At 41.6% G+C, this 23516-nt stretch overlaps 1 protein-coding gene across 1 annotated transcript; it reads left to right on the top strand.

Moving 5' to 3' along the window:
* Window positions 1-5701: 5701 nt before the first annotated feature.
* rab21 (RAB21, member RAS oncogene family) lies at window positions 5702-21698 on the top strand. Its single transcript, XM_080421599.1, has 7 exons — window positions 5702-6202; window positions 14624-14683; window positions 14884-14991; window positions 15238-15301; window positions 16618-16672; window positions 18497-18585; window positions 19199-21698. Exons 1-7 carry the CDS (start codon window positions 6056-6058, stop codon window positions 19336-19338), a joined length of 663 nt encoding a protein of 220 aa, XP_080277725.1. The 5' UTR covers window positions 5702-6055; the 3' UTR covers window positions 19339-21698.
* Window positions 21699-23516: the final 1818 nt, after the last annotated feature.

Raw genomic sequence — 23516 nt, 5'->3', positions numbered from 1 at the left:
GCTTAGTGATGGGGCATTTTGGCCTAGATAGGAATTGCAGTGATATTTGGCATGGGAAGTGGTACACTGCACCATGCTCCGAACAACGCTTCACCATATGCAATAATGAGAAGTCCATTACCGTGGTGAAACAGTTGATGACATGGGAGAAGGGTCGGCAGTACTGTGATGATCATTTCCAAGGCATGGCCACCATCAATGAAGGACATGATGAAAACTTATTTTTTGATTTTTCCGCATGGATTGGATTGTACAGGTACAGTACAACATTTGCGAGAGAGAGAGAGAAGAAAAAATACAAATAAAGGAGCACTTTCCTCATTTTCAACCCTATCTTCATATAGTAATTGATACATTAACAACTTCATTTTTGCAAGTCGACTTGACAAAGTTACGTTGACAAGTCATTTAGTGACGTCATAACATTGACACGCAGTTAGCATGCTGAAATATAAACCATCGTTCTTGCATTAATTTAAATTAAAAAGAAGTTTGAAACCTAGCTATAAATTATGTCACTGGAAGGCAAGTTTCTGAACTGTCCACAGCCCTCCTCTGAGACATAGACCAAGTAGACAGAAATGTTATAATGAGGATTAGTGAGGAGTGGACCATTTATGTGAAGATAGGTTTAAAATGGGTGAAGTGGTCCTTTAATGCCAAGGGCGTTTCAATACTGAGGTTTAGAGTATATAGCATTAATTTGTGAGAACAACTAACATCCCTGTCATTCTATCCAGGGATGTAGATGGTGTGTGGAAGTGGGTTGGAGAGCAGCAGTCCTACTTCAAAGACTGGGCAACGGGACAACCAGACAATCAAGACTGTGGTTTTGTCAGGTCTGGCTTAATGACGTGGCACAATAAACAATGCCTTTCCAGGTCTCCCTTTCTGTGCTATGAGGAGAAGCTGATCCTGGTGAAGGAGAACAAGACATGGGAGGAAGCCCTGGATTACTGTAGATCTCTGCGTGTCACATGCCGATATGACCTAGCCAGCCTGCTCTCCCTTGATGACCACCTCTATGCTAGGGAGAAGATCTTGAAGGCTACGTCTGACCAGGTGTGTGTGAGTGTATAGATCTGCCATGGCAGTAGATACATAGGCAGTAGAAAAACTTGTTTTGAGTTGAACTAAAAACGATTTGAATGTTAAAATGTATAATATGTGAGACACGTAACTTAGCAAAGAAATAATTGCTGCACAACAAAATGATATGGGGATCCATTTCATATTTCAAATGCCTCACTTTTTTGTATCGATAGATACCCATGTCATTTTGCTGGGTACTGCATGTACCCAATTAAAGGAGATTTACTCATCTTCCTCTACTCTCCAGGTGTGGACAGGCCTGCGGTTCCTGGCTAGCCAGTGGATGTGGGTGAGCGGGGACAAGCTAGAGTACCACTGGGGCATGCCTCTCTGCCCAGCCTGGTGGCAGCACTGTGGTACCGTAAACAGGGAGGGAAATGGAACCAGAAGCTGGGAGGCCAGGGACTGCAGCGAGAGAAGGAACTTCCTCTGTTTCACCGCAGACAATGACTTCACTGGAAACTTCTAACAAACCTTGTCTGAGCTGGAGAGACCATAGCCATGCTCCCATGGCCTGATTTATACTTTGTTGTACGACGTTGTGAGGCACCGAACATGGCAGATCTACAAGCCTAGCATGTTGTAGATGCGATGAGTTGTGAGCTTGTAGATTTCATAGTGCGCACCGTTGAAGCATCTGTTCGACAGCAGTAGTACGACATCTTTCTTGCAGGGATCACAGGGTCTTTCTTTCTCTAAATACCTCTTTATTTAAAATGTCATAACCTAGAAAATGATTTGTCAAATGTTCAACAGTAAACCAAGTTTTATATCAAATATTTTTGTTAGAATGGCTTATACACTACAGTAAAGCTCTGAATAACCTACTACTAGTATGATGCACTATATATGATGTGTACATATAATCATGTGATATAACTTGTGAAACTACATTAGCAACCTTGCCACTAAATACAAATGTCCGATGTGGGCAGACTACTTAGTTAATTTATGTGAAATTAAAATATAATAATCTACCTGGTCTTCTTTTGTGTGTGAGAAAGAAATACATAATAATAATAATAATAATAATAATAATAATAATAATAATATTAATAATAATAAAAATAACTAAACCAAACCGTGGACATCAAGACATCAAGCTACCCCACCCCAGTCCCCTTCATTGTTGCTATTACTATATTATTATTATTATTATTTATTATTATTATTAGGCTATTATTTAATTTTACAACAATTAATGATAGCTTTATTCCTTCGACAATTTAAAATGTGACAGAGTAACATTGTGTAAAAGTAGAATAACCTTATTTTTGCGTGTCTTCTTTCCTTATTTCTGCTTTTAACCTTGGGGTTGAATAAAGTTCACTGGTTTATAATGGATGTGAAAATTGCATAATTTGATTCTGGGAGATTTACTCACTGTGTGTAGCCCCGTTTGGAACCTCTATCCTGGAGAGTGAGGTTCCAAACGGGGCTACTGTGTAGAAGTAATGGATTACATGGAATAGCATCTTGTGACCACCACTGTTTTGTTTTGCAAAACCCATAGTAGCCTGCTTTGTGTAGCCTACAGTGTGACATGAACTTGCATAAGATCATGAGTCATGACCCACTCAGTGCACGTTCTTTCATGTCATAGGCAGTGGTGGAAAAAGTACTCAATTTGTTTTACTTAAGTAAAAGTATCAATACTGCAATGTAGAAATACTCTGTTACAAGTAAAAGTCCGGAATTCAAAATGTACTTGAGCAAAAGTACAAAAGTATTGATATCAAAATGTGCTTAAAGTACCAAAAGTAGAAAGTAGGCTACTCATTGTGCAGAATGTCCCATTTAACAAGTTTTCAAATGTATAATATGTTTGTAAATAGCAGATCTTTAAGCTCACAAGCTTGTAGATCACAGCTTGTAGATCGGCTATTTTCAAATGGCCGAAATGTATATAGGTAACTACAAAGTAACTACTGTAGTAACTAATTTTCAAATAACTGTAGTGGAGTAAAAGTATAATATTTGCCTCTGAGATTAGTGGTGTAAAAGTAAAAGTACTGAAAATTGGAAATACTCCAGTATAGTAAAACATATCTCAAAATACAGTACAGTACTTGAGTAAATGTACTTGGTTACTTTACACCACTGGTCATAGGCTACATACTGGAAGAGAATGGGAATGGGCATGTTCACCGCAGGGTGTGTTTCGGACACAGAGTATTTCAAATTTTCATTACTTTTACTTCTACTCCACTACATCTCAGAGGCATATATTATACTTTTACACCGCTACAATAATTAAAAAACTTTAGTTACAAGTTACTTTGCAGATATAAATTATTACATTATAAAACACACATACATTAACCACTTCAGCCCTATTTTATACCACGGCTATTTGATTTAAAAAATAAATAGCCGATCTACAAGCTACAACGCGTTGCGATGCAACGCGTTGTAGATCTGCTTGTAAGATCTTCTATTTTCAAACATTTTTGCTTTTTTTTTAAACTTTTGGTACTTTAAGTATATTTTGATGCCAATAATTATGTACCCTTTTACTCAAGTAACATTTTGAACACAGGCCTTTTATTTGTAACAGAGTATTTTAATATTGTGGTATTGCTACTTTTACTTGAGTAAAATATCTGACAAGTACTTCTTCCACCACTGGCTTAGGCTATAGCATAGCCAGTAGAGTTAATGTTGTTGCCTACCCTGACCTGGCTAGACCGTTTTTCAAAGCCACGGGAAAGACCATAATAGGTTCAAATAAATATGTATTCATTTAAATAAATAAATAAATCTGAAGTCACTGTCTGTAAGTCATTTTCAGTTGATTTCCCGCTGACCATAAAGACAGAATCCAATAGTCTACTGTATATCAAGTTGTAACACATTATTCTATGCTATTTATTGTGTATTTGTTACTATTTAAAGTGGCTCTTTTTCTATGACCCTGTCAGAACATGCCACAGTCCGCTTTTAAGGCCAGTCCACACCAATGCAACTCCTTGCAACATGCAACTACTTGCATTTTACTTGCAACCAGGCCTGGAATTTTGTCATTTTAGGGTCAAGGCCACTTGGCCTTTGGTGTTGTCCATTGTTTTAGGGCACAAAGGCCAAATGCAGGAAGGCCATCAAATAAAACAAGATTTTAGTCCATTGAAAGAATTAATTGACTTTAAGGGTTAGATTTAATATGTAGACTATCTGCAGTGTAATAAATACATTATGGTATTTACAATCTGATCCATGCTCAGCCTTGCACCAATCAAAGTTATTGGATTGGTTTAAAGATGGGAACTCAGGGGAGTTAAGAATTCAGAATCTCAACAAAAGACACTGGCGTCTACATGACAAGAAAGAGACACTGGCGTCTACATATTGACAAGAAAGAGACAGAGAAAGTGGTACAGTCAGCTAGAGCATGTAAGGCCACTGAGGCCTCAGGGCATGACATTTTTTTGAGGGGCACAAGGCCTAACTAAGGCCTAAACTGAGGGGCAACGCCAGCCATGGCCTTCATGAAATTCTTGCCCTGCTGCTTGCAACCATTATCCCCAATGGCAGTTGCGACTAGTTGCATTGGTGGGTCTAGCCTTTAGGTCCTGACTGACTCACACACAGTGGTGGAAAAAGTAGTAAAAGTATCAATACTGCAATGTAGAAAAACTCTGCTACAAGTAAAAGTCCGGTAATCAAAATTGACCTGAGTGAAAGTACAAAAGTATTGGCATCAAAATATACTTAAGTACCAAAAGTATAGAAAGTATTGAAAATTTGAAATACTCCACTAAAGTAAAAAATACCTTAAAAGTGTACTTAAGTACAGTATAAATGTATTTAGATACTTTAAACCACTGCTCACAGGTTGAATAGCATTGGTCTGTCAAAAGCGTTCCCTAATATGTAAAGTAGGGTGAAAAGGGCTGAAAGTGAAAGGGGAAAAAGAAGTCAAGTTCACGCACCTGCTGCTTGAGAAACCATGTAAAAATAAATAGATAACATGTCCTACAAATTAATCTGCTACCGTTATGAGGGCGGGGTTCATTCTAACAGTGTTCATTCTTTCATTTCCCGAATTTGTGTGTGATCTGACAGGCCTAATATGTTGACATAACAAAACTCCCCACCACCACTTTGATAATGACGGGAACAGGGGCCCTTGTCATCATATGATCAAAGCATGACGTACACTAGGATACCAAGGATAAGTCTGTGACGTCAAAAAATAACCGGAAGTGCTTCGGTTGCAACAGGGGACCAATAAATTAGCTATTTGAAAGGTATTTATAGGGATCGTGCTTTAAATCCCATAGTGGTTTTATTTTGCCAAATAAAAGAAGTTCCAGCGCCATCTTTGTCTGCAGTTACCCATGTCTCACATAAAAGCCAACGACTGACTATGCACGATTACTTATCGATCTGGATGAACACTTTCAATGTAAATGATCTCACATTTGTGATTGTGATCCGTACTGGTATATATTGTACTTTGAACTGTAATCCAAACTAAATTTAAAATAAACAAATGAGCAACCAACAAGCAAAAATATGAAGCCCCGACGACGAAGCACTTCCGCGTGATGGTGACATCACTGACGCACCCTTGGGTATCTCGCCTCTAGGACGTAGAGGGAAGCTAAGCTAAGCTAAACCAGGCTCAGGGAGACGCCATTAGTTGGATGCGAAAGCGAAGAGTCTCAACAACACGGGTGGGGGAAAGAAATACTTTGATATTTAAATTATAAATATCTGACATTCGCTAGTAGATATCGGTCAGAGTGGGATACGTCTGCCTCAACGACTTTTGGGTTATTTCCCGTCCTTCCCGGATTTGTTTTTATGTCTTTCCCCCCCTTGTTTTTTTTAGGGCTGATCTGATGTGAGCTCCGACGCAACACTTCACTTTAATGGGGGTTAGCATCGCTAGCTAAGCTAATAGCGACTTGTACTGAAGCCAATAAGGGGGATTCATCTCTTCGCTGTCTTGATATAAACCATGGCATCTGGGGGAGCGGGCGGCAACAACAACAAGACCTACTCCTTCAAGGTGGTTCTGCTGGGGGAAGGCTGCGTGGGCAAGACGTCCCTGGTGCTGCGGTACTGCGAGAACAAGTTCAACGATAAACACATCACAACTTTACAGGTGAGAGATGAATCTGGTTAGCATGTCGCTTCCTGGGGGCCATCATCTCAGATGATGGCCCCCAGGAAGCGACATGCTAACCACCAGATAGCTTAGCAATAGCATTATATGGTAATCAAGGCTTTTTCTTCTCTATCTGCAACCAAGGGGGTTTTCTTTTGGATCACTATTGTGTGTCAGTTGCTGTCAGTCAGTGTGTGTGCGCGCGCGTGCGTGCGTGTGCTCTGATGTTTTGGGGCTGTCCGGTTCATCCCGGGTGAGCTGAGCTGTTGCGAAACCTCCTCGGGTCTTCTGGTGGCCGAAATATGAGCTTTCCTCCGCCCACCCGAGATTATCCCAAACTAGAAAAAGTGCTCCTCGGAGCACTGGTCTCCGCCAGGGCAGGTAGGTTATTGTGTGGGCCAGCAATGTTGATGGAATATGAAGAATGGGACAGATCCGTCTCGATCACTTGACTATAGAGATAATGTGTACCGACTTGTGTGATGTTTGGGCAAAATCTGTAGGAGTAATATGAAAAAATGAGTTTTGCAACCAGGGCCTCCTGGTAGTGCTATAATAGGGCGATGTCAAAAGGGTGGCATTTGTTCCTCAATGTAGTGCGAATGTGCGTGCAAAGATCATTTTGTTCAAAACGGGCCACTCCTGCAAGATGTCAATCTTAGCCAATCAGGATGGAATAGGAAAAATCTTAACAGATTCGTCTTTATCACATGACTATAGAGATCATGTGTACTGATTTGTGTGAAATTTGGATAAAATCTAAAGAAGTAATATAAAAAAATGTGTTTTACTCCAGTTGGCCTTCTGGTGGCGCTATAAAAGGCAGATGTGAAAAATGCAGGTCAAAGGTCTTTCCTTGACCTCAGTCTAGGGAGTGCGCATTGAAAGTTTTACGCCGATCGGTGCAGTTATAGGTAAAAACACAAATCGGCCTATTATATCGCCACCATGAGGCTGATTTGAAAATTTTCAAGTGGCATTTCTTCCTCGGCCTAGTGGGAATGTGCGTGCAACTGCAATATTTCACAGAAATCGCACGCTGCGTTCATTATTTGAGACATTTTGTTCAAAACCGAGCACTCCTGCAAACTTTGGCTTTGGACGGACGGACAGGGTGCAAAGCATAGTCTCTGCCACGCCTTCGGCCAGGTGGAGACAATAATATGAGCTCTCCTCCTCCGCCCACCCACTATGATAACAGAACAGCATCAAGGGGGAACGGTGGCGCAGTCGGTAGCACTGTCGCCTCACAGCTAGAAGGTCCTGGGTTCGATTCCCGCCGTGGGCGCTGGGGGCCGTGTCCTCTCCTCCGCGTCATCAGTGCCCATACCCTAGGTGGGGTTGGCGAAAGGGCCTTTCTGTGTGGAGTTTGCATGTTCTCCCTGTGTCCCCTAGGGTAGGTGCCCTAACAAAAAACATGCAGTAATCCTAGTCTCTAGTCTATACTGTCTCCCCCTGGTCAGCCGGGGCGTCTGATGGAGGGGAAACGAACTGGTTGGAATAACGTGTTCCTTCCACCCGCTACGTCCTACTGGGGAAACTCCCCTTGTCAGGTGATAAGAAGCGGCCTGCTCACTCCTCATGCATTGAAGGAAGCATGAGCTCAGTTCGGGGCTCTCCCCAGGCTGGCAGAGGGAGAGTAGTGCCCAGGATTACAAGCTTAGGCAATAGACCATATTCACACGGCGGCCATATTGGAATTTAACATTGAAAGTGCCACCCCGTTGCCGTGGAAACGGGGTGGCACTTCATTGACTTAATAGCAACATGGCCGCCGTGTGAATATGGTCTATTGGCACTGGGTGAAAAACAGAACAGCTGGGTGAAAAACAGAACAGCATCAGCGGCGGTCCAGTCTAGTCAGTCACTACTAGTGTTGGTCATCTTTTGAGCTGACACACACACGACACTGCTAAATGGCATATCAAACTGCGGGTGCACATAATAATAATAAAACAATAACAATATTAATATGTGACTTGGCTTGGTAATATTTAGACAAAGCTATTTTAAAACACTGTTTACACGTGCAACTGTTTTGAGGTCATGTAGAATAGATGGATGGATGTTGTTTTCAACAGGTACAGGTAGTTGGGGTGGGGGGGGGATCTCTTAGCAAATGTAGCATCGGATTACCATACAGTAATATTTCTTCAGTTGCCCATCTGTATTGCTACACAATGAAGCTAGTGTGATCCATCATAAGCTTGCATCACATAGTGTGTGTGTGAGGGAGATACTCTACCGTGTGTGCATGTGATATCCCATTGCCATCACATGCCTTTTGCATGTCTGTGCTATCAGGGCACCCCCTGTTTTAGCAGGATTCATTCATCGTAGCCCCCATTGCTTTCAGAGGAAACGTTTGAACCAGGAAGTATGACACAGCATTTGTAACCCAGCTGTGAAAAGTACTTGGCATTAATGAAGATAGCCTACGTAGTGAAACACACACAGAAATGTTCTCCTTTGCTCACTCGATCAATGACTCACTTGCTCCATCTCTCTCTCCTTCCCGCTCTCTCTCCTGCCTCAATCAGTCACACACTCCATACCCTACAGATCACCGGTTAGCTCTCCCTGTGTGAGCAGTATGGGAGTGTGGGAGCAGCCAGTGGTCTCTGGTCACACAGCATTAGTTCAGCCCCTGTCTGTGTTACCAGAGTGGTTGTGTAACCAGGGGTTACATTTGACTGCCTCTGACGCTCTGAGTCTGTAGACTGCGTAAGCAGAACAGGCACCCATGGACATGCTGTTCATGGGTGCCTGTTGCCCATGCACAGATTAGTCTATATACTGTATATTATGCTAAGAGATCAGGAGTTCTGGACAATATGTCCAGTACTCTACTTATGATATTTCAATGTACATTATGAAAACAGAACCTAAATTTAATATATATTTATGTATTTCATCAGTGTACGGGAAATGAATCACCCAAAACATTTCCTCTCTTTTTCTCCCACTTGTTATTCAGCAGTTTGTTCCCAGACAGTACTAGCGACCACTAGTGTTCCGCGACATGCATGCCTACGTGTACATATTTTCTCTATGGAATTCAGACTAATTAATAATCCATATATAATATAAATGATTATCTTAAATGAAAACCGCTCTGCTTGACTCAAACATAGTGATCCCTTAAGGTGGACTTGGGACATGGGATGCGGTCTATGCCACTGATGACCCAGAACAGGCCTATGAGGCCTTTCAGTCCACTGTACTTAAGCTTTATGATAAACATTGTCATTTGGTTTTTTTTTCTTTTATAAATCTGAGCGATCACATTTGTCTTGTTTTTTTCTGTTGTTTTTTCATTTTTATTTTCTTTCTCTTTGTTAGGTTTTTTATGTGCAAAAGATAGGCAAAATAAGCCATTGCTTCAGCCTACACCTTTTTTGTCTAATCCATATGATATGATATGATATGATGAATATATAGAAATTTTATTTTATGACCAAAATAAAGTACTACTACTTATGTTTCCTTACAATGTCAAAATATCATTAGAAATAGCTATATTCTTTTTTTTATTATTATTACCCAGCACTAGTAGATAACAACCCACTGATTATATGGGTAGGTTTCTTGTGTTGCATGTACAGTCTTGACTAGGTGTGTGTGTGTGTGTGTGTGTGAGATAGTTTATCCGACTTTGTGGTTTTGAGTCAAATTAGCATTCACCTTGATGACTAACAGTCCACCGACATGTCTGAACGGGCTGATGACGGTGGCCTGAAAGCTCTTAACAGATGTTGTAAAACATCCTGTTTGCAAAAGTATCATTTATGCCCGCTTACATCTGGACATCCTTCTGAACGCTATGGATTGAGTCCCTCTTCTCCTTTGCTTTGCACTTTTTGCCCCTCATAATAAACAATGCAGAAGACACACCTTTCCACCACAGTGTACTTATTTACAGAGAGATAAAAGTAAGACATAGAAATAAAGCAAGCTCTGGCTCATTCACACCTCGGAGACGGTTCTAGAATGGAATAGAATGGATTCTCCTTTGCTACACAGATCAGGGGAGGTGAAAATTAAATTAAAGTAGGTATATCATAAAGGGTTGGAACCGCTCTGCTACTTAAACACAGGCACATATAAGTTGACAACACTCTTATTTATTCAGTGTAAATGAATATAGATCCAGATGAGAGCGACAGGATAGATTGAGTTGGTGCATGTGATGTGCTGACTAAGGGGCCGTGTCTCTCCATAGAAAGTGTTTTTTTGAACGGTGGAGCAGTTTGAATATCATGTCCAGACTCCAGAGTGTTACACATGAGTCATGAGTGAGATGCCTCACATTTTTTGCCGCTTATTGGCGTGTTGCTCCAACCCTCTGCATAGTGAAAGTGACATTGATGAGCAGTGCTCCTCTGCAAAAGTTGGACTATTTTGTACTCGAGGCGCCCAGAGCGCTCCGCCGAAAAACGAAATTGCATCGCACTTTAGCCCTCGGCAGATTAGGTCTGGCCCCCCTCAATAGAGATTTCATTTCTCTCCCTCCGAAGTCGTGAGGGACCAATCAGGGCCCAGTATCCAAATGTGGGCGGGCTTATCACCTTATTCGGAGCAATGACTTACAATGCGGGAGACTCATTTTCAGTTTTTCACAGCAAAGATGGACGCCGCCATAGCATCGGTAGTAAACGCGTTAGAAAATATTTATTTTCTAGAAGATGAACAAACAATTGCCCTTAAAGCTTTTGTTGGAAAGAAAGATGTGTTAAGAATAGTTTCATCTGGTTACCAGACTAAATACGAGTGGAGTTAGCTTTCGTTGTTTACTATTTCAGCACCGGCGCTTGTGTGTGACGTAGCAGGAAGCACTGCTCTGATTGGTTTTAGGTCTAACCAATAGAGTCCGTTTGGATCTTTTTGTAACCGCCCCTTGGAAAAAAATCGGTCGTTGACGTTGATAGGGACCAGACCAATATCCACGCAGTGTGTCGTGTGATATTGTCTGGCCACGCGAGGCTAATGTTGACCCATTGTTTTGTATCGCAGTTGTCGGGTTGGTTAGCTCTAAACGTTGCTACTTCGGAGGAAGACCAGAACGGATGAATGACTGAGGGAGTCGGTGAAGGTGTGACTGAATGAGAATACAGGCTACTTATTTACAGATAGTGCTTGAATTGGGCCTATTTGGAGAGACAGAGGAGGGGAGAGGCTTGAATGGGTAATGATTTGCATGTGCCCTCATTAAGTTGATATTTAGTCCTCGAACCTATCCGAACTATGTCCACCTTTGGTCCCCTACCCACTGGTTGTGAAACACTGCTCAAGATTCTGTCTTCGTTGTCTCGTGGTCTTGAATCGCGCTCAGAGACTTATTAACGTGTCTGTTTTTAGCATATATAATTTTTATAGTTTCAGATGACATGTAAAACCAAAGGAACTTAGAATGAGCATAGCCTTAGAATAAGCCTCAGTTCTTAGATCTCTGTCCTCGCAAACCAACAGATCTTCTGGTATGTTGCGTCTACTCATGGCAATGTACTGTACTGTGTCCATGTCAATCAGTCTTCAGGTTCCGCTCACATGTGATGTGTGTTACAAGCTATGCACATTGTGGAGTGGACAAATATAGACACAGCCATACTGCCAAAATAAATTAGGTGGTTATTGTTGCTGGTGTGTAATGGCCCTGGCACCAAGCCAAACAACTGACAGTTTTTCACAATATAAGAAGTATAGAACTATATTGCCAGCATTTGGGGCGTCACAGATAATTGTGTGTAATTGTATTTTGACGCTAGTTTCCACAGATAATACTGTAAAAATCTGCAATTATGAAGCATATTCGTTTCTCAATATTATATAGTTCACACACATTCTGTGTATTAATGAGGTATAACGGGAGTACAAATGCAGAGAAGGACAGTTGTCTCCCTCTCATCTTTCCTACAGTAGGGAGACCGTTAAGGAGAAGTCCTGGACAGAAAGCTGTGGTTGATCCTAGACCCACAGGGTTAAGCTTCATGTGGTCTTAATTAACCATAACGCTGCAAACAAACAATCTGCTCTCTCTTTGTTGTTCACATTGATTTAATAAGCTTTATGATGGCAAAATCACTCCCAACACAGTCAGTGCTCATTAGAATTAAGATTCCTTATTTGCCAGGTGAAAATTCCAAACTCTGAAATCCAAAACGGAAGAATCCAAGAATGATGAATTTCAAGTTTCAATAGACTGAACTCACATGGTGGACATACTTCGGTTTGCTGTCGCAAGAGGGCTGTAAAAAATCTCTCCTATAGGTCTAGAATAGATGCACACCAGGAAAGGCAGATCTCTCGTCTCTGTGTGTCTTTAAAGGGTTTCGGTCATGTCCCTCCCTATGGTGTACCATGGTTAGAGGTCAGATAAGTTGGTGCTTGTGAGATAACAGTATAAGTTTATTTTCTCCATGATCAGGTGACTGATATGAGCAGTGTGGACCAGGAACTGAACCTAACCACAAGCATTCACAGACACATGCAATCTTTATCACTCTCGCATACATTCAAAATACTTAAACCCATTCACACACACTACCTTTGCTTTCATCTCACTCTCCACTCTTTATCTCTCCCACATAGACAGTATTACACATGCTTTCTATTGCACCTGCTCACATGTTTAAAATCCTGTCTTTTAATATTCAATTTGAAATTCTTTATTTACATGACATGAACTAGTGATCTGTAGTGTATGGAGTGTGTTATTGACATTGACACTTGTAAATCAAATCAAAACTTGAATCAAACAGGTTAGTTAGGCAAGTTGTTCTCTCTCTCTCGCTCAGTCAGACACATTCTTGAGGTTTTGACCTTAATCTCTCCCCATGTGATGAGGTAGTTTGAGCTTAAGAGAGAAATACTTTTGTCATCGTTCATATTACATTTGGGTTGGGCAGTTAATTGTGTAAGCAATTCATTGTTTTATTTCCCTGCTGTTAATAATGTAATGTTGGCCAGGTTGAAACATTTAATACATTTTGTTTCATCGTACACATTTATACCACAATGGTCTGGTCCTTGGCCTGTTCTAGTTAGAAAGAATACTACTACCGGTACTTGAAATGGAGTTCATTATTGTGATTATATGGGCAGTGACTCGTACTGTGGCCGTAATTAAAATAGCCTCAATCACAGGATATTATGCCCTCTAGTGGCATCGTATTTTAACTTGGGTCTTGGGATCACAGTATGTGGATGCGTATAAGTCTATATGTTGAATTATGGGCCAGGTGAATACAATTCACTATCTGGTCGAAAAGACAACTAACAATAGGTTGGGCTCCTTGGACCAGTGTTTAGAAAATCTGATATAGTTCATTTGAATTCATTAAGTGAATATTCTCTGGTTACAACAGAAGTCTATGGAGGTGCCGTACTCTCTCAATAGCTCTGGTATTTGTCTGACACCGGACTTATTTTGAGCGCTTTTTCCTTCTTTTTTTCTCTCCTTCCCGATATAAATATTCGCCACCGCTGCTACAACTTCATCATATATGAAACACTGCCCATGGTCTGGATTGCTAACTAGCTCCATGGGCCCAGATAATTAACTAGCTACATGGTTTCCATAAAGCCTTGGTATAGCAGCAAATTAAGTTCAGCTGTGTTCTATCAGCAAAGTTGGAATTTTTTTTTTTTTTTTTTTTATTCAAATTTTTATCCCGCGATTTTGTAACCCCTATTTTTTACACCCAGTGCCAATTGTCTATGTAATCCTGGGCACTACCTTCCCTCTGCCAACCTAGGGAGGCCAGGGCCGAACTCATGCCTCCTTCAATGCATGAGAGCCAACTGACCTTCTTGTCACCTGACAGGGGAGAGTTTCCCTGGTTGGACGTAGCGCGTGGAAGGAACACGTTATTCCAACCAGTTCCGTTCCCCTCCATCAGGCGCTCCGGCTGGCCAGGGGAGGCAGTATAGTGACCAGGATTACTGCATGTTTTTGTGAGGGTACCTACCCTAGGAGACACGGGGAGAACATGCAAACTCCACACAGAAAGGCCCTTTCGCCAACCCCACCTAGGGTATGGGCACTGATGACGCGGAGGAGAGAACACGCCCCCAGCGCCCACAGCGTCTCCTGTGGGAATCGAACCCAGGACCTTCTAGCTGTGAGGCGACGGCACTACCGACTGTGCCACCGTGCCCTTGCAAAGTTGGAAATCTGATGACCTTTCTTTCTGAGACTGCAAATGCAATGTCTTATAAGGGACTAATAAACTGTGTGTGACAATTGCTCATGCTGGTTGTGTGAGGATGAGTCAGAGCAGGAGAAGTTGTCAGTCACTTATTTTTGTATCCTTTTTATGAAGGTGTTTTGAAATAATAATAATTAAAACAACAATATGGTTGCTGTGATTTGTTTAATAACTGTAGTATTAGTGTAAACTCTCTCCTCTCCCTCCTCAGGCTTCCTTCCTCACGAAGAAGCTCAACATCACAGGAAAGAGGGTCAACTTGGCCATATGGGTAAGACACACACACACACACACACACACACACACACACACACACACACACACACACACACACACACACACACACACACACACACACACACACACACACACACACACACACACACACACACACACACACACACACACACACAAATATCAAGCACTAACAATGTAGCCAGTGGCCTTAGTATTTCTCTTTATTGTCTGCAGGACACAGCAGGACAGGAGCGGTTCCATGCTTTAGGTCCCATCTATTACAGAGATTCCAATGGAGCCATACTAGTGTATGACATCACAGACGAAGACTCCTTCCAGAAGGTAAGCATCATAGATGCCTAACTAGTCTCCAATGAATATCCAACACAACTGTAAACTAAGTAAGTCAGAGCGGCTTATTGTCGGTATCAGAGAACGTGCAAGTCTATCCCCGTTCCAATACGCTAGACCCACGGGAGATGGATTGCTGAGGTGGAGCGCCATACCTACCATCAGCTCCCAGTAAAGTTATTTTATGTAAATTAATACCTTTATTACCATCTGACTGTGCTCTTCTTTTTTCACCAGGTGAAGAACTGGGTGAAAGAGTTGAGGAAAATGCTGGGCAATGAAATCTGTTTATGTATAGTAGGTAAGTTATATTTTTAGTCCAGCCCATTGTATGCTGCTTATCTTCCTCCTTCTCTAAATCTGAGATAGGTAGCCAGGGTCATGACCCAAAATGGGTCGGGTACAGTTTTGTGCCAGGCATCAGAACTCGTGTTTAATGAGCCCCCGGTTTTTACAGCATCCTTCACATCTAATGACATTTGTAAAGGACCATACCGGTGTTTTTGCATGTTTAGCATGTATAAAAATTGCCTGCAGGGTGGGTAGGTGGATGAATTGTCCGAAGGTGGACTTTGCGAGGCGCACCGTTGATCAGATCCGCACCAAACTTGGCACAAACACGGTTCAGGGGTCTGTCATGAGACTGGTCACACCAGGGGCCACAGGTTACTCCGATCCTGCTGAGCTGAGCTGATTGTTTTGACAGGCCCGCAAATCGCTGTTGTTAATAATTGGCATGTATTTGTGCTTGTTTGTAGATTTTAGTAATAAAAGCCATATGGCCCATAGAGCAGGAGTCTATCTCCTGTTTCTGTAACGTGAGGCGGCTTGATATACAAGTACAACCCCTGGACAGGACATGTTTCAGGTACCATTAATGGTGGGCGTGGCCAGTTGGTGACATCACAAAGTTCACTGTCACATTCTCAGTGTTGGTTTAGCTCCAAAGAATGTTGTACACAATTGTTTGGTTCTCAACACATCAACCTCTCGTCCATCTAATAGCTGGATAGCAGCGACACGTTGCGTACGGTGTGAATTCACACACAAGACTGGACGGGACTTAAGTTGTTAAGTGACCCCACAAACACTTCCGCAATGTGGTGACATCACTGACAAATCCTTTATATCTAATCTAACCAGCCTCGAGCGTTAATACAGCCATGCTCGAGCATGCTGTCACTGTAAGCTGTATTTTTGGTGCTCACACTGCTGAAACATGGTTCAAGTACCGGTCTGGTAGGCTACATGAGTCATTATTTCAAGTCTGACAACATTCAAGTAGACCTATCAAAAGGTGTAAACCAGGTAAAATAATGCAGACGTTCTCAAACTATAGCATTTTCTTAGATTATTCTTTATCTTTTTTCTTTCTGTTATGCCAACAGATCTAGGCTAAATACTAGGGATGTGACATAAAATCGAAAATGTATTTGATTATCGATTGGTGCACTAATCTTTTTTTTTAAATACTAATTAATAACTAACCAATACAAAATGTTTTCATTTATTAATTTCCTTTTACTTTATAATGGCCTTTTCAAAAAAGTTCTAAAACGTCAATTCCAAAATCTCTCTCTCTCTCTCGCTCTCTCTCTCTCTCTCTCTCTCTCTCAGGTAATAAAATTGACTTGGACAAAGACAGGCATGTATCAGTGGAGGAGGCTGAGAGGTAAGGAGTCAACATTTACATCACTTTTCAGGTTCATATTGTAAGGACAGATTAGGTTTTCACTAGGTACAATGGGCCTCATTCACAAAACGTGCTTACGATCATATTTGATGTCCGTGTGAGCGTTTCCACGAGCATCAGCATAGCCTGATTCATCATTCTTCTTATTAGCTGAATTTGTTTGTTGGTACACCAAAAAAATCGTTGCTAAATCGCCTCGTTATAATCGCGGTCAGTGTGCAGTGTACTCGTAACACAAACAGCAAGTGAATTATACGAATTAATCCCCAAAAACGAATGCTCCCGATGTGTACAGACCTTTTTTCTTGATATAAAATCAATTACAGTAGTGCCAAACCTCAATTAAATGGTTCAGTGCCCAACATTTGTAAAATAAAATACAAATAAAAAAGCATATTCAATGATCTATTGCTTGTATTTTCATTAACACATTGCGTGCCAATCGCGTAGTTCTACGCGAAGTTGTCTTTTTTCATTTTTTTCCCCTCGCAGTGACACATTTCATTCTAGGCCTCCCTCGCAGTGACACATTTCATTGTAGCACACCCGGATATGGAAATATCCGTATCCGGAGATTTTCGTTCCCACCCGCCGCCGCTCTAAATCTTCCCCTAATCCGCCATTATCTCTGAGTTTTTTTTCTCCTCGCTGAACGCTGTTTAACATAAACCGCGACTACTTCGAAATGGAATGTCGCCGATTGAAACGGTCTTCTCTGGGCCACTCACACAGCTACCCTGTGTGTCTACAAACAGTTTAAAGCACGATCTTAAGGTATTTAGCGAGGTCTGTGCCTGTGGCCACGTGAAAAAAACTAAAAAACAACAATAAATCGCTGGCACTGGTGAGTACATTATGATATTAAACTCTGGCGTGGAATGTGTTAAGGATGCGTCACTGAATTTTTGAGATTATACAAATTCAACCGATTTTTATTACCAGTAGTTTTTAGTTGAAGCATTCAGAGCTAAACAACATAATTATGTCACTCAGTGTGTTTGCCGTTTCTGCCAGTGTAGCCACAATTTGGCGAATTGTTTACGATATCATGTCTTAACCGCAACAGACCGCAGACCTACCTCCATCTCAGGTGGTGGTAGGTACGGTATTAAACTTGAATTCTACGAATAGTAATTATGCTACTTGTTGATCACACGAACACCATAAAGACAATTCATAGACTTACCATCTGATGAAGATGCAGCCTGGATGATTGTGTCATTCCCGATGCAGGACAGCAGATAGAATAGTTAGGATATGTTAAAAACTTATCAGCAATCATTTAATTTCAATCTCATGAAAATTCTGTTCATAATCCATCGCATATGGGAATCACTTGCCAAAAACACCAGATCTACAAGCTAACAAGGTGTCACGATGCGAAGCATTGTCAGCTTGTAGATCTGTTCTTTTTGACGAGTGACACCGTCGTGCTTTTCTCTTCTTTTTACACTTGAACACAACCCTTCAGTGCATGCCTTTTATGGTGTTGTTAGGGCATTAATCTATTAATACACCTGTGTATGCACACAAATCAAGGCTGTACACACCCTTTCATGAATCCGACTTTGGTCTTTACTTAGAAGCAGGCATACACAAAGATGTAGAAGAAATGTTAGAGGAAACTTTGTGAATGAGGCCTAGTGTTTTCTTTGTGTGTGTGTGTTTTTTTTTTGTGTTGTGACCCAGCCACCTGTAATCAATTCTATTCCATTACTCTGTTCATTTTCTCCACTTCTCTACCACTGTATCTGTCCATTGGCCCCCTTCTGACTCTCTGTGTCTCTCTCGCTCTTTCTGCAGTTATGCTGAGTCAGTGGGGGCCAGACACTACCACACGTCAGCCAAGCTAAATAAAGGCATCGAGGAACTGTTCCTGGATCTGTGTAAAAGTAAGTACTGACACCCTTCATAATCTGCAGTGTGGTGGATAAAAGTACTCTTAACCTTTTAACTGCCACGAAATAACATAATAATAATATAATAATAAAAAATCATTTGCCACTCCACTGCCGGCGATTTTCGGTGTTTTTACTAACAGTTGAAAAATCATGGAATATTTTCCGTGATCACCGTCCTCACGGCAATCGCCTCATTACGCGCACGGGGGTCTCATAGAATCGGCGGAAAATAAATGTCCGGTCGCGGTAATCCGTTGCATAGTTGTGGCCAGTTGAATGTGGCTTGTTTTTGCCAAAAAAACAGGAACGGAGATTAAGTCATTTTTCCACAACAAATAAACAGGAAGTAAATGAGCTGAAAAAAATACGTCATGTCCGGGTCTATCCTTTTCTGACAGGCAAGGCATCATTCATAGGTAGCAAACAGCGCCATCTGGTGGAAAACCACTGAAAACACAGCACCTTAGCAGAATCTGATGAGAAATCTTGTCGGTGGCAGGCAAAGAGTTAATCAAGTACTCTTATGTACCCACCCTGTCTCCCTCTTTCCCCCCTCCCCCCACACTCTCACATTCATCCCTCTTTCTCTCTCTTTATGATGAAGGGATGATGGAGACGGCTCAGGCAGAGGAGAGGTTGAAGGGCAACGGTGCCAGTCAATCCGCATCAAGTAGGCGGGGAGTACAGATTGTTGACGACGAACCACAGGCCACGCCCGCTGGGGGTTGCTGCTCTTCCGGCTAGCATACAAACACACAGACATGCGCGTGTGCTCTTACTTATATGAACACAGATATACACAAAGCAGTATTTGTCTTTTCTAAATTAATCTCATTGTTTCTGTGTTCATTAAGCATCATCACTACCATCCATCACTGTTCGAAAACATGACAAATTAAAATGACAGTGTAATTCAGGCCATTTTCCTCTGAAAACACAAAGAAACTTTTATCCTAATTTAGAATGAATTGCATTTATGTTGATGAAATAATCCAAAAACAGCATTTCTTTTTTTATGCAAAAAAAGAACTGTGATAGGATGCCAAAAGTAGCTTTGACAAGGAAATGTACAGTTTGATTCACATCCCATGATGTATGAGCCCCCCAGACTACTTTACGGCAGCCATTTTGTGTCTTAAAATGGTCTGCATTTCTATAGTGCCAGGAACCTTCCGGCACCCAGATGGCCGCTCTAGCTCCTGAGCCACTGACGCCTATCTCTCTCTCTTTGAATTCGGTTTAATTTATTTGACGTCGCAGAATGACAGAGTTGTGAGGTATGGTGGAGAACTTTAGTGTCACATAGTCGAAACGGGTGTCACAGGCCTTCGTGACCTGTTGGGAAATATTCCCTAGAGAGGAGCACTTTTATACAGTGACAAAACAAACGGATACAGAAATATAGCCAGTAACTCCGTTAGGCAATCCGGATCCGCTCCCAAGCCGAGGTACACTACCGACATAGTCTGTCCTTTCCCCCAACCCATCCCTCCAGCCATGTCTCCCTTTCCTCCCTGGTCCAGTGTAGAGGCCCACCCCTCTCTGCACTACCTCCCCTGCTTCAGCACATATGGGTTCCTGGTCTTCAGTCCAGAGCAGTGAGGTAGAAGCAGTAGCATAGCAGGGGAAGTGAATGGTGGTGCAATGGCGCCATCTGTGGGAGTTGAAATTATTCAGATAAAAGTCTCTTTAAACCTAGAATGGATGCCTTCATCCTAGCCTTGGATGACTGTACCAGGATCAATTTGTACTGGTTAGAGGGAAGGGACGAACCTTTCCCTCGCTCATATTCTGTTTCTCTAAGAATGGGATTCTAACATCCCAACTGCCCTTAAAACACATACTCACAGTATGCATATGTGTGCAAATGAATGCGCAGGCATACACAAATGAAATGAAATGAAATATTGTTTGTGCACATACTTAAAGATATACAGTACATGCTGTCCATACATGATACCATCATCATATTGACTCTTTGACTTTTCTTGACAGACAATAATACTGTGCATGGTTGTTTGATTTCTGTAAATGCTTCATTTGTTTTACTTTAAATAATTATAATAACAAAAAAAAGAAAAAGAATCATTATTATTTAATAAGTTATGTACACGTAGAGGTCATGGACATTTGTACATGTATAAACATACTGTATTCATACTGCTCTGAGGTTGTGGTTTTCTCGCTTACGTTTCCTTTCTCACCCTCTCCTCAGGTTTTTCTTGCCTGTTTAAAGCGCCTAAAGGCTCATTCATGCATTGTTACTTTTGTCGCACAACACGGCTGTTAGACAAAGGATAAATTTGCCTTCACGTGTCAACCGTCTGCAGTGTGAGTTCTGCTTGCAGTAGTGGTTTGCCTCTCTTTGCAATGACACACTGTCACGACCTTGTTCGATGCCATTCAGACACCTGGCCTGGCTGTGCAATGAAAATGCAGTAATCTCAACCTGGTTATAATGACCCTCAGAATGCATTGAAAATGTCATATATTCAAAATGTTAAACAAAATGCCTAGGTGGGCAAGCTTAATACATGAACTTTAGCTTCCCTATTCTGGGACAAACATTTGGCAAAAATAGCAGATTGGCTATTTTGGCAAAGAGATTTGGAGTAGAGGGGAAAAAAACAAGCGGACCGAGTGTAGACCCCCGGTGGACTCCGGTCAAAGAAGTAGGGTTTAAGGGGTTAAGCGTTTAAGAGGCAAGGAATCTCTACTGTATCTCTCTTTCTCTATGTATCTCTGTGCATTATTTCTTTTTCACACCTGCTTTTTTAGTGTCTTGAGGTTTTCTTCAGAGTTTTGCACTTGGCCTACATTCTCTGTCGCTGATTGCTTAACTGTAAAACAAGGAAGCTGTGTACAAAGCATAATGGACATTTTATCTGCCTTTACTTGCTATGGGAAACCGACTCACACAGGAGGAAAAGAAAAACATTGTACAGTTGTTCAATTCATGATGAAAAAAGAAAAGAAAAAAGGCAAATGGGTGAAAGACAAAAATATATACACCGCACACTTTTTGGAAATGTAATTTTTTTAATCTGCTAGTGTCAAGTGTTTTGTAAAGATAATAGAACAATTAAAATGATTTACACAACGCATTGAGGTGTCCCACACATCATTCTTTATTTACAGTCAAGTATGTCAACGGGGCGAGTCATGGAAATGATAGTGTACTGTGTACACTTTGTGATGTATGACAGTTAATGGGGTTTTGTACAACTAATACAGCTGCAGACCTGTCAACCTGTATGCATTTTGCATGCCAGGTACGCACTTTGACATCAAAGTATGCTTGTACGATTAGTCCCTTCAAAGTATGCAAAAAGCTGGTGACGTCTTGTGACTTTACTCAAGTCTGCATGCTGGGCAGAGCGCAGGTCTCTGCCAGTTTGCATGCTCTAATAATACTGTGATGACATAATGTTAAACTATGTTTTCTATGTGCATATCACCCTATCTCTCTCTCTCTGACACTATTTGGCTCACGCGCCAGTACGGCACTGTGTGCAAGAGGTACTGCGTGGTGTTGTGATCATTAGAAATCTCCCCGATAGATGACAAAGATGCCAGGGTGAAAGCAAGTTTTGATTCTGTGCAACATGTTTAACATTTAGAGGGTCTATCTGACCGTGGCTAATCTTGCACATTTCGACACCGGTTATTATTGTGATTTGTATTTTTTTAAAGATTTTTTGGGGGCTTTTTCTGCCTTTTATAGATAGGATAGTGGGCTGATAGGAAATGGGGAGAGAGATGGGGGGGGGGTACACACAGCAAAGGATGTCGGGGTCGGTAGTCAAACCCGCGACACGCTGTCAAGCTGGATTACCAGCATATGTGGTATGCGCCTGGACCGCTAGGCCAGCGGGCGCCCTGTGATTTTTATATAAACTTAATAATTTTCACATTTTGTCAATTCATAATGTCAGTTTCAGTCCCTCCATATTTAGGCGAGACTGATATCACTTTTAAATTTGGAAAACATACATAAAGCAATTGAGCCCTATTTTATACTTAAAATAGATCAGTTGCGTTGTGAGCTTGTAGATCTGCTATTTTGGAAAGATGTTGACAAATTTGATGCAAATTTGAGTACAGCACAATATAGAAGTACATTTTCCACCACTGCTAATAATACAGTACCATGTGAGATTGTGTGCAGGTTCTTCCATCAAACAGCAGTTGAACTGCGCAGTTGACCCAGAAAGTTGGAATCTCCCACACAACCACCGCAATCGATCTGGTTCTTTGGTAAACCAGTGACTGTTGTCATGGCACTGAGCTAACAGCCATCATCATAGGTGTAACTAACAACCAAAAGTACTATTTATTGTCCCCGCCAGGCCGAAAGGCATGGCCAACACTGTGTTTTGCACTCTGTCCATCCGTCTGTGATCAGCTAATCTCCGGCACAGTTGGCTTGATTGCAGCGAAACTGTGTGCGCACATTCCGTGGATGCCAGAGCTGAACCTCTGCCCCAAATCTTTCACATGGGCCTGTTATAGCGCCACCAGGAGGCCGATTTTTGACAGATTTTGTCCAAACATCACGCAAATTGGTACATGAACACAGCGTGCGATTTCCGTGAAGTTTTGCACGCACATTCTCACTAGGTCTTGAATTTTTTCAAATCAACTGCATGGTGGCGCTACAACATAACAATTCATGTTTTTACCTATAACTGCACCAATCTGTGTAAAACGTATGCGCACTCCCTAGAGGCCTAGGAAAAATCTTTGCCCTGCATTTTTCACATCTGCCTTTTATAGCGCCACCAGGTGTCCGACTTATGTAAAAAAAAATATATATATATTACTCCTTCAGATTTTATCAAAATTTGACGCAAAGCGGTGTACACATGTGATCTCTATAGTCGTGTGATTAAGACGGAACTGTTTGATTTTTCATATTCCAT

This window comes from Gymnoscopelus braueri, assembly GCF_963280865.1.
Source record: "Gymnoscopelus braueri genome assembly, chromosome: 23".
In the NCBI taxonomy this organism is placed as follows: Eukaryota; Metazoa; Chordata; class Actinopteri; order Myctophiformes; family Myctophidae; genus Gymnoscopelus; species Gymnoscopelus braueri.
Note: the sequence above shows the minus strand (reverse complement) of the source record. Positions and strands in the feature narration are given on the sequence as shown.